Source organism: Anarrhichthys ocellatus, unplaced genomic scaffold (genome assembly GCF_004355925.1).
Source record: "Anarrhichthys ocellatus isolate YVR2014 unplaced genomic scaffold, GSC_Weel_1.0 scaffold120, whole genome shotgun sequence".
NCBI classification, from domain to species: domain Eukaryota; kingdom Metazoa; phylum Chordata; class Actinopteri; order Perciformes; family Anarhichadidae; genus Anarrhichthys; species Anarrhichthys ocellatus.
In genome coordinates, this window is record NW_022280150.1 from 582615 (window position 1) to 599468 (window position 16854).

At 41.0% G+C, this 16854-nt stretch overlaps 1 protein-coding gene across 1 annotated transcript; it reads left to right on the forward strand.

Moving 5' to 3' along the window:
* The first annotated feature begins 1468 nt into the window (after window positions 1–1468).
* LOC116399649 (homeodomain-interacting protein kinase 1-like) lies at window positions 1469–15097 on the forward strand. The gene is made up of 6 exons (XM_031876944.1): window positions 1469–1571; window positions 12879–13066; window positions 13165–13356; window positions 13492–13673; window positions 13768–13891; window positions 14828–15097. The coding sequence occupies exons 1-6, from the start codon at window positions 1469–1471 to the stop codon at window positions 15095–15097; spliced, it is 1059 nt and encodes a 352-aa protein (XP_031732804.1).
* Window positions 15098–16854: the final 1757 nt, after the last annotated feature.

Here is a 16854-nt window from a genome sequence, read left to right on the forward strand (position 1 = left end):
AGGTAGTTTAAATCTGACACCGGTGTAAATGAATATGACGGGATGAAATAGGATTAGCCTCTTTGCTATTGATTAGCTGGCCGTGTAATAATTAAAGCGGGTCGAGCCGCGGGGCTACTGCAGTGTATATGTGTGCGAGTGTGTGATGAATGCCAAGGTCCCCAACTCAAGATCGTTCCACTCAGCACAATCACAACCAGCTCTCCTCCTGCCAGCACAGGCACAGCAAGACCGCTGCATGGTCACGCAACACAGGGTTTTACGAAGGTGGGGGGGGGATAGAGAGGGGGAGGCAGTGAGAGACAGTGTGACCAAGTGAGCTTAGTGTGAATGTCTTTGTCATTTTATTTTCCACTTTTTTTATTCTGGTACATTTTTTTCAATACATATGTGTAATTTGAATAGCAAAACGTTTATTTCACTTTCTTTATATACTGGCAATGAAAGCAGCTTTCTTTTGGCACAAGACGGCAAGCTTTATTAATCCTTTCTACCTTAACAAAGTCAAGGTGAAGACCGCATCGTCTGCTTGCGTCCATCTATTGGAACCTTTTATCAGAAAGGTGCTGCAACTGTCGCAAATTTGCATCACTGCTGGTATGAATAGTTTTGGTGCAAAATATTTGCATGTCAGTATGTCGCATTTTTGTGATGTTTATTCACCACATCCTCAGTGTGTAAGGTCTGCACACACACACACACACACACACACACGCACGCACACACACACACACAAACCCACACACGTGTAGGCCTACATTAAAGGGACTGTGTGTGTATTGAATGTACACCACTGAGCAGATAGTCCTCTATCTCCCCGCAGTGTAATCTCTTGATTTGTGGGATTGACCCCTCTTAATTCAATGGTAGAGAATCGCTGTGACAGCAACACTGAATGGATTTTCAATGCACTGCACCTGCTCTAATAATTTTAGGGATAACCTCCGCCTTCCTGCTACATACACACACACACACACACTCACACTCACACTCACACACACAGAACTAGACTGAGGGGCGGAGTGGGGGGGGGCAGATCACACGCGTAGATATTGTGCAAACTGAATGAAGCCATCGGCCTTAATCAAGGGATTGAATTCCTCCATTCTATCCTCTTCCCCAGTCCCTGTAATGTGTCTCCTCCGTCTGGTGGCTCTGATCAATGTCCCCTCTATGGGCTCCGTCTCTGTGGACTCATCCCAGGACGTCTTCATTAGGAGTCTCTTGCCAGATCTCACGGTCCCTGACAATAAAGCCTGTTAAACCTCTGATCCATCAGTCTGATACCTGGCTGTCAAATAGCTTTTACATTTTACATTTCAGGAAAGCTTTCTCGCTCTCTTTATCCATGCCTGTAATGAGTGTCTCGTTCAGGGAGGACGCTTCAGTAGGAAGAACCAACTGCAACGTGATCCTCTTTGTGGCCTTTTTTTTGTGGGATGCAGCCGAGGTCCACCCCCCGTGCAGCATGTGTTGTGTCACCGACCGTCTGGCCCGCGAGCGTCTGCCGAGGCTGGGGTGGGTCAGGGAGAGTCCCACCTCTAAGCTGGACCAAACACAAATGGGGAAAGGTGAGAGGAGGTGAAGGAGGGATGAAGGAGACTAGAGAGAAGCAGGGTTAATGAGAGAGCTAGGGTGGATGATAGAAGAAGATTTGTAGCTTTTTGAAAAGACTATGCAGTATTTGACTTTAGTCAGCGATGGAAAGTAACACATTTACTCATGTAGCCTTCCTTTCAAAATGTTCAAGATGTCAAATCCAGTGCCACGCTGTCCGATGGCCACGCAAGTGCTCAGTAGCGCCGACCGCCACTAGTACAACCGATGTGCACAAAGTTGTGTATGCCTGATTGTCACTGTTTGCAATTTATCTTATTTTATATGTATCTTTCAAAAACATTCATGGGTAACGCTTTATAATAACTACACGCTATGAAGCATTAGTTAAGTAAACACTTCATTCATCATTAAGCCATCATTAATGACTAATGCTTCATAGTGTGTAGTTATTATAAAGTGTTACCCATTCATGTTTATTTGATATAGAATGTTTTTTTGTCAGGTTGTCGGGAAATTTATGTTAGAAATTTCACTCAAATGGAGACAAATGTATAAAAAGTAAAAAGAAATCTGTAATTGGCATCTCAACAATTCCGTTAAATAAAACTTTTTTATGTTGATGTTGCCCAAAGGAAGTAAGAAATGCAATAGGTTGGTATATCACATATCACTTACTGAATTTGAAATGACAAAGAGTTTGCAACAAAGGATCCTAATTGACTTTCCTGTGACATTGTTTCCCTACTAATGTGTTGACACCACGTGCCATCCAACAAAATGCGCTGTTAGGAGGTTGTGGTCATGTTACGTATTTACAGCATGTAAGCGTACCTGTGAAGGCCTCTGTGGTCTTTGGTCCTCACTCTTCAATACTGCTCCAACACTTTACTTACTCGCTTGCTTACTTAGTTTCTGGGTAAGACTCCTCCAAGATGTCTCCAAGAACCACAAATAAGAGAGTAATCTTATCCCTCAGTACTTTATTATGGCAACATCTGGGGAGCTCAATTTTTTTATCTTTGGTCATTTATCATATTTTACTTACAATAAACTGGAAAACTCCTGATCTCTAAAAAATAAGAACTTTTTTTTTTACATTACAATTATCTTTGGTCCTAAATTAATATCAGTATAGTAGTGTTTCAGTACGCATCACCTGCTGGTAACTGTAGAGCAGATATATATCAATCAGAAGCAGACAAAGAAGTTTCTACTTCAAGGCCTGTTTATGTACGTCAAGCTCTATGTTTCCTGAAGCCACAACAAGCTCAGCTTATTGTCTCCAGTTCCCTCCTCCATTTGCAATTCTATTGTGGAATAGCGGTTATCTGTCACCGAGATCAATGTAAAAGTAATAATACTTACCCCCAGTCAGAAGTGTCTCCAGCAGTGCTACAAACAACCTGCACCAATACACGCGGCATCCTGCCGTCTCCTCAGAGTAATAGCCATTTAATTACGAAGAACAGGAAGAAATCATTGGCAATTTTCAGGGAGACAACTAATATCTCACACTGGGGCTGCCGGACTGAAGAGGAGGCAGTGGAGAGAGCAGGGTGGGCCCTCTAGTGCTCAACATGGAGAAGGACCCGAAACCTTTGCGAGCGGATGTCACAGTGAAAGGGTGCTGAGACATCAAATGCAGTCAGCATCAAGAGAAGTCATCCAGTAAAGAGGACCTTTTCTTCCTCTACATTGCCTCTGAAACATATTGCTCCTCACGTTTAATACTGTAAATATGATAACGCTGCTCAATGCTCAATAAAGCAGACAGATATTCACTGCGCCTACACGGGATTATTTGTGGAGCATTATATCACTCAACTGTAATCAATCCTTCTTTCTTTACACGGCACATCATCCACACCGTGTAATGTGCATGAGTGCATGCTTCTCATAAAGAAATAGTGTAAAGTTTCCCCCCTTGCCTCCTCATCTCCTCTGTATTCAGATGGAGCAATAACCTAAGTGAGCTTACGACTGTTACAATGTGTAGCAGTAAAGAGAGCTGTGTTTGAAGGAGCACCGTGATGACTGATTACTAGAAAGTGTGTGTGTGAAGTATTCAGATCCTTTAATAAATAAATATATCAAGTCCTGCATTCAAAATGTTTCTTTGTGAAAAAAATGGCAGCATTATCAAAAAAATATCCTTAAAGTCAAATGAAATGATCATTTGTTGTATCACTGGATTGGTATTTATGATAAACCGGCAATAACTGATTTTTTTGGCCACTTGGAAGCCGCAGAAATGACATAAAACATCAACATTTGAGCTGATATATTGAATTGAAGCACTTGCCCTTTTACACATCCAGCAGTGACAGAGAGACATTAGCATTCATTTTTAAAGTGTGATACTGATGAAGCTTATTCCAATATCCATTCTCTTTTTAGCTTTGTTTTTGGTCTCCACTAACCCCTGAGGGAATTATCCTTAAATGTCTTTAGCTGTTAAATGCTCCGCTATGTTCACCAGCTCTGCGCTCACTGTGGCCGTCTGCTGCTTGGTGCTTGGCCGACACATTCTCACTCACAATGTGTCAAATAATGCAACCTGGTCACTGCTCCTCGGCATCTTGACACCAACACTTTACCGGCATTATGGGCAGATCGATCTCAGAAACCCATCAGCTGTGGGTTTGTTAAGTTACACCTCTCATATTACACATAACCATTTCACCCAAAACATTTATTAGAGAAGCTTTCATGTTGAGTCTGGTCATGTTACATTTTTCTGGATTTCCTCAGATACAGATTTTTATTGACTTGATCCAATACATGGTGTTTAGTACAAACAACATTTACAATACAATAATGATAAAACAATGATGCCCGGCAACACTAAAGGTACCCTGTGGAGTTTTTGACCACTAAAGCAGAGGTAGAACACTCTTCAAACCAGGCACCTAATTTACTTGTAACACAGATAAATGGCTTATGTACCTCGGCAACTACTTTTCCTTGCAGTACTTTCCCCAGCTTTGCCTTGATATCCTTCATTTTGCTTGTGGAGCCTCTGAATGCTATCCACACCTTTATATCTCACAGTGACCTTGGGGATTCTGGTGGGGTACTGAATATACAGTTTAATACATAACAGTGCATCATATCATATAAACTCATGTTATGTATGATGTGAAACCCAAGTGGCAACCAAACTGCAGTCCCTCAAACAGCCACTTGAGGTCGGCTCCAAAAGTGAGTCGATCCCCAAAGACCACCATGTTAAAATGCCCAGCTCTACAGCAAGAATTATGCACATGTTTTCAGCCTGGTACAACAACAACATGTCTCTACATCTAATTCCCCAGTTCATGACAACTATACGGGGAGTGAATTTTATACAACTGAACCGCTTAAAACTATGCATATGCAAGGGGAAGGGCCTTTTTGAGAGACAGGTATAGTTTCGTCCCCGGTGAATAGCCGCTAGGTGGCTGGCCAGAAAGAGCACCCAAATTAATGTGACAGTTATTGGGAATCCACTTTGATAACCAAGCTAGCTAGCTATTGAGGGCAAACGAGAAAGTGTTAGCTGGTAACTTAGCATTTCTTATGCTAACTGTACATGGGCCTCGCGCTTCCCCAGCTCCACCCTCTTGTCCAAATATGGACAATTCTGGCTCCGAAAACATCAAGATGACGACGGCCAACATGTCAAACTCAAGGCTTCAAAATGGTAGTCATGACCAATGGGTGATGCCACGGTGACTACATCCAATTCTTATACATTGTCGTGTTTTTTTTACCATATCTATCAAATGAATGTAGCAGGGTAAAAAGGTACAATATCTACCTTCAAAATGAAAGACGTTTAAAGTAGCAGAACATGCAATACTCAAGTTAAGAACAGCATTGTACATAAGTAGAGTACTTGAGTAAATATACTGATTGACATTCATCACAGCTTACCTGTGTATGTCGATGAGCATTTGGGTCCAATTCGCTCTCCCATCTTTTCCGTGAGTGTGTGTGTGTGTGTGTGTGTGTGTACACTAGCTGTGTAATGGACCACAGTCGATCCGTGATCCGTACGGATCCCCCTCACGGTTCGGCAAGCATGTGAACCGTGGATTAATGACACAGTTTAACATTAACCACGGTATGAAATAAAAGTTTTACTTGCAATCGTTATCCGCCAATATTCAGTAAAATACGTGATCAGGACATAATTTATGCTTTTCTAGTCGCTGATCTCTGATAATGTGACATTGTTAACAATCGATCCGTGTTTAATTTGACAGGAGAGCTGCTAACGTGAGCAGCACGGCTAACGTTACTAACGGCTAACGTTTGGTTACATTATGATGCGTTCAGGCTCTGTTCAGTGAAGTATTGTGAGTATTGAACGAAGGTAAATTATAACGTTATCATGATGTGTTCAATGTGATCTCATAAAATGTAGTGTTGGTGAGAAACTTGAATAAATCCAGTAGTTTGAAGGAGTTGTTTTCACAACATAAATAGATATTAGAGATGAATTATGAGCTGTTTACACTAGCTCTAATAATACATCATTAAAACTACTAATGACTAGATTTATTGTAATCCATTAAAATACAATCTTTTATTTCCTTATCATTTGAGTTGTGTGTTTTCATGAAGAAAAAAAACACAATCTATGACTATAACAAAGTAAAAGGAGAACATTTATAATGTTTGATGGTTCACTGACTTCAGAGCGGTGGAAATGATTTTTGGGACAGATGGATCCTTGTGGACCAGCTGCTATAACCAAACAACAAAGAGATCTGTGTCTGTTAATATGGATCATCAATGATCGGCAATTAGTATCGACAGCAAAACAGCGGGATCAGGGATCTCTAAAAGTTATATTTGCTCCTTTTTTTCTATTGTGCAGATCCGATCTGTGACTCTGATCAGTGATACGATCCGGACCTTGAGTTGTATGATCCGTCGCACCACTGGTGTACACGTGTGTATTTGTCGATAAGCTAGGCCACAACCCCTCGCTCCTCTGCAGTCTTTGTCCCCGGCCCCTGCATCACCGTCCCCTTCCCGTTTGTTAGGCCAGTGTTGGGTTGTGGATGTCGACAGATCTCCGCAGCCTGCACGGCATGAAAAGCCCTCTCATTAATTCTGCAGAGAAAGACTCGATTACTGAGCTCCGAACCCCCTTACTGCTGAGAACAGCCTTTCCCCGCATGCATTGATTTCTCCGGCCCGTTCAGCTCTCACACTCTCTCTCTCTCTCTCACTGTCCGGGGCCAGCTCAGCACACGCTTCCCCCACACACTGAATGATCTGAATATCATAATACAGCCCATGATGAATGCTAACTAGACAGCAGCTCCCGGCTTTGATTAATGAAGATACCGCGCCGGTTCACAACAGTAGACCATGGCGCCTCACAGCCCAAACCACAGATAACTATTCTGTAGGTATTAATCATGGTTAACCAGGCAGCACTTTCTTACAGAACAAATGAAGTAGCTTACTGTGGACTTAGAGGTACAATGAGACCACTCCTCAGATACACACACACACACCCTTACCGTACACCCATACACATGCATTCACACGGCAATGAGGGGACGTAATGCACAAGGTTAGCTTTTGAAGGCGGTTTAATTACGTGTCCACCCGGTCCCTGCACGAAACAGAGGGCCCACAGCCTGCTCTCACCTTGTTGGGCTTCTCCTTTGTTGTGTTTTTCTCCTGACTTTGCAGCTCCATTCAAAACAAATCATCACTCTTTATTGCTTCCATATTTTCATGGCTGCATGGCTTTTGTTATTTTTTCAGGGGAGAAAAATCTGATGACTTAAACAAGTCTGTCATCAGCGACTGCCTGTAAAAGTAACATACATTTCCATTAGCGGGAACCCGAAAAAAGTATCTGTATAGTCTGTGGTTTTATGTTTAGCTCTACAGCATGTAACTCTGAGAGCACGAAAAAGAAGTGTGCATATCTTTTTTTTGTTTTCTCCATTACATCCCCATCAAGCGATGCTATCATGAAAAAACAACGTTTGTAATTAAGAGAAAATAGAAGATGTTCTTCATAGACTTTCCGAAAAAGTGTGAAACGGTGGCTCTCCAACACCAAGTCTATTGTCCCCAAGCCTCCTCCTGATGTTGGCACACTATCAAATCAGCAGTGGCAACAACTGTTGTAATAGTTGTATATTAATAAATAAATAATGATGAAATATATTTATTAATTAAGTAATTCCCACTATATGTGCATGTACCTGCATTACAATAGAAAGCAATGACTGACAATGACCATGAATGTCATTTGCTTACTGGTTTTATTTAGGGTTTTTTTTTTAAATTATTTTTTAGATGAACACATTTTGCTTCATTTTTTCTTCTTGCCTGTCTGTCTTTTATGTCTGTATTTTATTCACAGAATAAGTCGCAGACACCGACCACCCCTAGCTGGAACTGACCCTTCGCTAATTCCCGCCCCTGGAACGCAGAATGGCCAATCATAGCGTAGCATCGACCAGCTGTCTGCCGACAACTATCCATCTCTGCCCTCATGTAGTGATTTCAGATTGTGTTTCATTTTCAGGCTGGTTAAACGTTGTACAATAGTGATACTCGTTACCAGGAGAGGTTGGACGGAGGTATACGTTTCTAAAATGAAATAATGCTGACTAAATACATCAGTATTTAATGCATACTGCTCACAATACTAAGAACGATTGAGTATCATGTTACCAGCAGATTGATCATGCTGACGTATGCTCAAGCAAGATGTATCACATGACTAATCCGGTCTCAAGGCACCCGCCATGCGGCTCTGTCACAGCTCCGAATGCGTCACAAGACATTTTGTTTTGCACAAGAAAAGTTTTTTGGTTATACTTACCATATATGGCAATCCATACGTTTACTTTCTCACCTTAAAACTTAATAAAGTGACATTTTAACAACTTGGCTCAAAATCTCACATGACATGGTCTCAAGGAAGCTCGCCAGTGGCAGCAGTTACTTTCTTGCACGAAAACATATTAAAACTTAGTCTTTAAACACATATTAAGAGCCTTTAGCCTGGCTCAAAGTCTTACGAGTGACAGCCCGGTCCCAAGGCACTCAGACACAATGCATTGTGGGGCAGTTGCGCAGTAAGCTCACGCCTTATACTTCGGAATTCACGCTGGTACACCCATCCATTTCTCTTCTACACAAAATCGACATACAATGCAATGTGAGTGTGTTACATACTCAATTTTCCCTAATATTTCGTGAATATATACTTGAATATATGTTAATATGGGATTTCAAAACCCGGCCGTGGACTTTAGGATGACGATGCAAATGTCAGTGGTGAGGATGTTCTGTTTTGTAATTCCATAGAAGGCCAAGTTTTATTACAGCGATTGTTTTGTTTCTCTCCTTTCATTCCTTAGTTTTCCCTTCATACCTTCACACAAGCACATTCACACACAGATAACGCCCATAGCCGACACAAACACATCACATACCACCTCGCTCCATAGTGCGCTATATTAATTAATTAGGACTGTAACTAGGAACATTCACTAAAGTACTCTTTTTAAGTACAGTTTGGAGGTACTTGTACTTTACTTCCGTACTTCTACTTTATACTTTTACTCCACTATATTTCAGAGTTACTCTGCTGTTGAAGAATTTACACACACTATGAACAGTTTATAAACTATGATTATTTGTTATTGATTAATATAAGCTCCTTCTCCACCAGCTTCAGCATTTTTAATGGTAAATGGACTTGGACTTGTACAGCGCTTTTCTAGTCTTCCGACCACTCAAAGCTTTAACACTACATGTCATCATTCACCCATTCACACCCATTCATACACTGATGACAGGGGCTAACATGAAAGGTGCCACCTGCTCTAACTAACTCATACCCATTCATACACGGTTTGGGGTTAAGTGTCTTGCCCACATTGACGTCACCCAGACCATCAGTCCTGCTCTCAGCCTTCAGGATGTCATGATCAAAAGCAGTTTCTGGAGTTTGTAACCCTCTTGTGGACGAGTTAGAGAAGTAAGTGAGTGTGAGATAGCTTTGAGCATTCAGTATGTCCTGGACTCCTTGGATCCTGTATTTCATTCAGCCTGCTAGGATGATGAGGTCTTGGACTAAAGGGGATGACCGTCAACAAACAGGAAGAGATAGAGGACACCTTAAGCACACAAAATGATGAGGAACCAAAGAGGAAGTCAGGACAAGAGATGGAGAGGGAGAGGGAGAAGGTTAATGGCATTATTAGTCAATTACTGCACATTTTAACTGAATTTCCATTTTCCAAATTACCCATTCGGGTGCCAAAACGCTGCAGAAGAAGAGGATGCAACGAGATGAGTTTATGCCCAAAGACTATATTTAGTATGATAATGCTTTGGCTAAGTATCTAACAGTACAACTTTTAAGTCGTCAAAGTTTTTGAAAAACGTAGAAAAACGCTAACATTGTGTTTATTAAATATTCAATATTAGAAATAATTCACCCTGCATATGTGTGCATACCTTTGACATCACCTGTATTGAGTTCATAGATTGCAAATACTTGATTATGCTCCTGATCATTTTCTTATCATACTATAGTTAGTCTTGGGGCACATGGGACTACCTCCTAAAATATAATGAAATATAAAAAAAATACAGTAGTCCCATCATGTGCCCAAATAATATATATAGTGCGATAAGAAAACGTAATTTTTCAGCTAAACAGTTTAATTTAGAAAATATATGCACCAACAGCACCATTTTGTAATAAGTAAAGTAAATGTGTGGTCATGGAGTGCCCTCTGTTGAGCTTTAGAATAAGCTGCACTCTGATGTTTCTGAGTAATAATGTAGTTTCTAATATAACTGTTTTTTTTCTGTTAATTATAGACCGCACTCAGTTCCGGTGGTTTTATTAGGGAGGAAGAGATATTTGAAAGTGTCTCCTTTATTGTTGACAGGATGCATGGGATGGCTGCAAACTATGAACCAGATTTAAGGGATCGTCTTCAGAACTTTGTCCTGCAGCAAACCTGCAGGTAAATCTCTGACAGCAAGCAGCACGTGAAGCTGTGGAAAGACGTCTCCGATTCTCAGACCGATCAGCACTGGATCCGATCCCCTCGAGGCTGCGTCGCTTCCCCTCCACGGCAGAACCTCCAGTCACCAGTCCGTCAAGTCTCTGGTTGAGCCCGCCTGGAGGTGGGGGATTGACCCCCTGGTGCGGGACCCCCCACTGGCACTGACTCATAGCCAGATTAGCACAACTTTAACGGTTTACAACTACTATCGGTTACGACTTACTCTGATCCAGAGTCTGTAGTGTGTTTACACTGACGATGTGAAATGTAAAAAGTGAGTAGCCTATGCATCAAAAAAAATAAAGGGAATGAAAAGTAGAGCTACTATCTTTATTAGTATAGTAGTCGCATTGCTTGCTATTGCCGATACCATTGCTTTCATTATCATTATTATTCTACTATATCACTTCTGCTGTTATTACTAGTAATCGTAATGTTTCCATCATTAATATACTTACTCCTCTCATTATATGAATACTTGTCATATGCATTGAATGTGTTGTAACTCTGTTATGTTCATTCTGTACACATGACATCAATCACACTTCTGTCCATCCTGATAGAGGATCCTCCTCTGTTGCTCTCCCTCAGGTCTCTTCCTCTTTTCTCCCCGTTAAAGGGTTTTTTGGGGGAGTTCTTCCTGTTCTGATGTGAGGGTCCTGGACAGAGGATGTCGCATGTGTACAGATTGTAAAGCCCTCTGAGGCTAATTTGTGATTTTGGGCTTTAAAAAATAAATTGAATGGAATTGAATTGAAAATAGAGACAGACCAAAATCACGCACGGCGCCCCCACGTTCATGTAACACATCAGTTGCCCTTATGGAATGTTAATGGGATGTGATATGGGATGGACATGATGAAATATTTGGGAATAGTGTCCTTTAAATAAAATGTGGCAATAGCAAATAAAAAAGAATGTGGGTTGATTATTTTTCATTCATCCCTCACACACACACACACAGTTTGCCAGCTGCTCTTTTGACTGTATGAAAACTAAATAAACTGTAAAATCTAACAAAGTGCAAGAAAACATTTTTCTTCACCATATCAGGAGCAGAACTCGTATATTTAGGAGATTGTTTGAATAAAAACATGATTTTCAGAATGTAGCTGCTGTATTTTTAATTGTGTGTCAGCAAGTTCTAAAAAGAACAGAACAGCACGTTGTCATACGGGGTAAAGTTCTAGAAATAGGTCCATGTTGGAGTCATTTCTCCATTAGCACTGAGAGAGAGACGCACATTTAAGACGAGCATCATTTGCAGAAAGACAATCACACGTTCTGAATCTGAAAAGATTCAAGCTTGAAGGTTCATTCTCAACCTTGGAAACACTAAACTGAGAAGATTTTACTTTTTTAAAATGTCATCGTGGAGCTCAGATGCCTTTGGTGTGTCAGGTAAGACCGACTCACCACGCTCACAATACATTTGACATGATGCTGAATGTATCTGCTTTGAAATCACACTGTGGACACTCATTTCTTCCCAACCAACAAGTCTAAAACGAGTCCTTCAATATATTACAAGACAGAGCCGCTCTGGTTTACATGCTGTGCAGTCTGTGCAAGGGGGATCATTCTTACTCTTGAGAATAAACCATACCAGTGTTTGTTACTTGAGGCCACTGTTGGTTTTTACAATTACTCTATCTTATCCATCATCCTACCAACACATTTAACATACTAGGACTATTGTGACAAACAACCAGCACAGCCAATCTTAACTTATTTATTCTCAAAGCATTATTTGTCATGTAATTATGTCATCTTTTAGGAAGGTTATAGTTAATTTGCATATTGTGTAAACTAGAGACAAAGCACGAATTGTGTGTAAACATTTGATCCATCTATTCCATCTATCTATTAAAACTACAACTGCTGCAATTTGGTGCCTTTGACTGTGGTCCCCCAGGACCCCAATACATTAGCATTTAAAATTATTATTTAAAAAGCAGTTATTAAAACAGAAATTAAGAAGTCATTAGGAACAAAGTAACTTACAAAGTCATGAGTTTTTAAATGTTTTGAGCGGCCGCAAAGACTAGAAAAGCGTTACATAAATGCAGACATTTATACCTGTTTTCCTAAATAAATAAATTGATTAACATGATCATGAATTAATCAATATTTGATACATTATTCTCCTTCACATGGTCTCAGAATGACAAGAAAACACTGAAATATAAGGGCATAACTCATGGTTAAGATGTGTATTTGATCATGTTGTGTTGACTGAATACACTGCCTCCATGTTCCCGCCCGCAGCACTGACACCTGAGGTTCAGGCGGGTCAAACTCTGTTCGGCAGCTCCTCCGGTTATTCTGTTCTGGAGTTTATTGGTGAAGGCTGCTATGGTAAAGTGGCCAAGTGCCGAAATCTGGCAACAAAAGAGTCAGTGGCTGTTAAGATCCTCAAGCAGGACGTGGATTTCATCCCGGACACTGAGAAAGAGGTAGATTTTTGGACCTCTTCTCGTGACATACAGTATTCCCTTGCTTTCATTTTCTCTGCTCTATCAGAGTATCTACAAGGAACCTCTTTGTTCCCCAGGTGTCCATTTTAGAGGTCATCAGTGTCCTGAATCCAGATCACACTAACGTGGTCAAGTTCTTTGAGCGGTTTGAACATATGGGACAGACCTGTCTGGCATTCGAGATGCTGGACAGGAGTCTCTATGACCTGCTCTACGAACGAGACTGGAAGCCACTCGCTCTGAAGGAGATCCGCATAATCGCAAAGCAGGTATGTATTATTGTTGTATGGAACCAATTGTGTATTCTTCTATATAGGTATTACTCATCAATGATAAAAACCCTAATACAGTAGCAAATGGAAAACCCAATCCTAAACTTGTTTTTTCTCGTTTTGTCCCTGCAGCTATTGGTGGCCTTGGATGCCCTGAAGGGTCTCGGTATCCTGCATACCGATATCAAACCCGACAACATTATGTTTGTTAATATGCAGGACCAGCCCTTTAAGATTAAATTAATAGACTTTGGAGAAGCCATTCCCACCTCTAAAGTCCAGCTCGGGATGGAGCTTCAGCCGACTGGGTTCAGGTGGTTTCATCCTTCATTCTTCTAAGCATCAATGTTGTGCTCTTGGTCCTTACCTCAAGCGTGCTCATCATTGGAACTTGTCTTGCTTCCTCAGAGCTCCAGAAGTTGCCCTCGGCCTCCCCTTCACTGAGGCTATAGATGTGTGGGGAGTCGGCTGCGTCCTGGCATTCCTTTATCTGGCTGACAATCTTTTCCCTGTCAAATGTGATTATCAGATGGTAGGTCAGCTACCTCAGACAAACGTCCAGAACCATGTGGATACTTTGCAGAATGTTAGCTGATGTGATTCTATATATTTTGCCTGCAGATGAAGTGCATGGTTGAGGTTCTGGGTCAGCCGGAGGACCACCTGCTCCGTCCTGGGATATATACGCAGTATTTTTTCATTGAGGAAGAGGCTGCTGATCGTCCAACATGGAGGTTGATGGTAGAGTAACCATGTTCTTCTTTGATTGAGTTGGTGAAATCATTTTATTTTAACTCTTAAAATGATTCTCATATAAATATATATATATACATATTGTTGCTTTAGATGCCTGAAGAATATGAAGCTGCCAACGATGTGAAAGCAGAAGAGTGGCAGAGCTTCATCGACCTTCCCAGCTCTCTGGATGACCGTGTTAATGTAGGTACCCTCAGCTTTGTTTAATGAGTAAAGACTGAATCAGTAGCAGGTATTAACCAGTGTCTGAGAGGTAGGGGCTGGATCAACTGACCTGAACCTGTTTCCAAATACAGATCTATCCAAAAGGGGAGGCTGCTGAATTTGAGGACAGGAAGGCTTTTGTCGACCTCATCAAACAGCTTCTGCATCTTGACGGGGATCAGAGAATCTCTCCCAATCGAGCTCTGCAGAACTCATTCATTACAAAGTCCCACGTGTCTGAGCAGACTGACAGCTGTTTCACTGAATGTTGTTCTTCATCCAGTCTGAACACCTCAGGAACTATGATTAGTGTCTGCCCAATGGAGGCCTCAGCAGACAGGGTGAACATCTCTGCAGCTTCCAAACCTGACCAAGAGTCAGACGCTGGGTTTTATGTCAGAGGTCTACCCTCTGGTTCCAATGACGATGGTTCAGCTATCAGGTCATTTGATGGAGCCAAAGTCATTGTCTTCAATGACAACAGTCCCACCATACCGTCATCTGAAAGGAGATCAAGTCACATACTCAGACGAACATTGGGATGACTGGTCTCCTGATGAAAGACTACCTCCATGCTCCTATTATGAAGATCCAGCTGTCTGGTCTTCTGATGGAGTACTACCTCCCTACTCTTATGAAAAAGATCCAGCTGCTTTATCTTCTGATGAAGGACTACCTCCCTATTCTTATGCTGAAGATCCAGCTTTCTGGTCTTCCGATGAAGGACTACCTCCCTACCCCTTTGCTGAAGATCCAGCCTCCTGGTCTTCTGATGTAGCAAGACCAACAGACTACACTGCTGCAGCCTCAGCCTTCCCTGGTTGCTCTAAAAGAAGGATGAAGAGATTCTTCAGAGATTGCTGTTGGCGTCCCACTGTGGAGGACTAATTCCAAATTCATTATATGCATTTACTTGTTTTTGGTTAGCTAACTTTGTTTGATTAGTTCTACTTTGTCACAATGTAAATAAAATTGATTGATGGATTGCATTGCAATACAATGTATCAAGCTGCTTCATTACAGTACTTGCTACAAAGACAACTGACCAAGAGACTAATTTATAACCGTTGCATACGCAGAAAAATGGGCCTGAAAGAGGCGTATGGCACCCACGCAAACGGTGTGATCTAAAGAACAAACTTGACGGGAGAATGTGTGCACCTGTACGGAAACTCTGACCCATGTACGAATATTTTGGAGACACAGGAAATTAGCGACACACATGGTGAGGTGCTGAAATGAAGCTGGATTTTAGAAATTACATGCGAGAGGCATCATTATACGTATAATGATGCCTCTCACATGTAATTTCACTTCATATCACACGTTACTTTGCACTTATATACTGTCTTTATCACAAACCCCGGAGCACAGAGGCGAGACCGAACTACCGACACTTGTGCTCAGCTGATGATGTTATCATCAGTTGTAAGATAACGTCAAATAGCATCAAAGAAATGCAGAACAGAGCAAGCTTAGTTTGCATTAAGTGTTTGTGAGTAAAAGAGCTGCAGCGAACATGACTTTATTGACAATCTGCACACAACGATGGTGTAAATTAGCAATGTTTTATAAATCTGAATATTTTTTGGCGTAAGTGCCTTTCCTCCTTTCAACGTACGCAAACATTTAGTGTGGATCCTACACACTGTTTTATAAATGAAACCTCTGGCCTTTTGTTTACACAGTGGGTTTAATTCTGTAAACATACAATGTTCCAACCTTCTTTAATATCCAGCATGTATCAAACGTAGCTACTAACTACTAAACTAATAAATGATCAGAATGGTTCTCATCTTTCAGGAGTCTTAGCAAAATGATTAAATTATATTGAAGCTACCTATCACCACATTCTTATTCTATATTTTATTCTGCATATATTCTGTTAATAACTCTGCACTTTACTGCTTTTTGCACTTCTGGTTAAATGCATAACTGCATTTCGTTGTAGTCTCTTATTCAACCCCTGCATTCATTTGTTTGACACTTTTTCACAATTGTTTTGCTGTTGTTGCTGTATATTATCTTCATTTTAGTTGTATTGCATTTAATGCTTTTATTTATATATTGTATGTCTACATGTACATCTTGTTTGTTTTCTCAACTTTTTTTAAGTAGCTGTTGACTTATTGTTAAAAAACCTGGTGGCATATGTTTCTTGCAAAATATATGTGATCTGTATGGTGAAATAATCAGTCAGGAACTTTTACATTTGAACTGATATTGCCACAGACAGATTGTGTTCATCATGTCCGTCTCCATACAATAATATTGGGCTTTCTATTCCGTCCACTTCCACAGACTACTCGCGTTAAGCCAACACTGGCGGCACGGTTTGAATGCAAACCGAGGGCGAAACATCACTCCGAGGCAAAACGGGGCTCATAGAACTTTATATAGTGTTTATATAGTGTAAAACCATCAAACTAAACTCGGCATTTTATACATACATTAGCTGGTTGGCTAAATTACTATTCACTCATTATTCCACCGTGTCCCATTGGCTTAAAGTATGCGGTGTGGGCGGGCGTAATC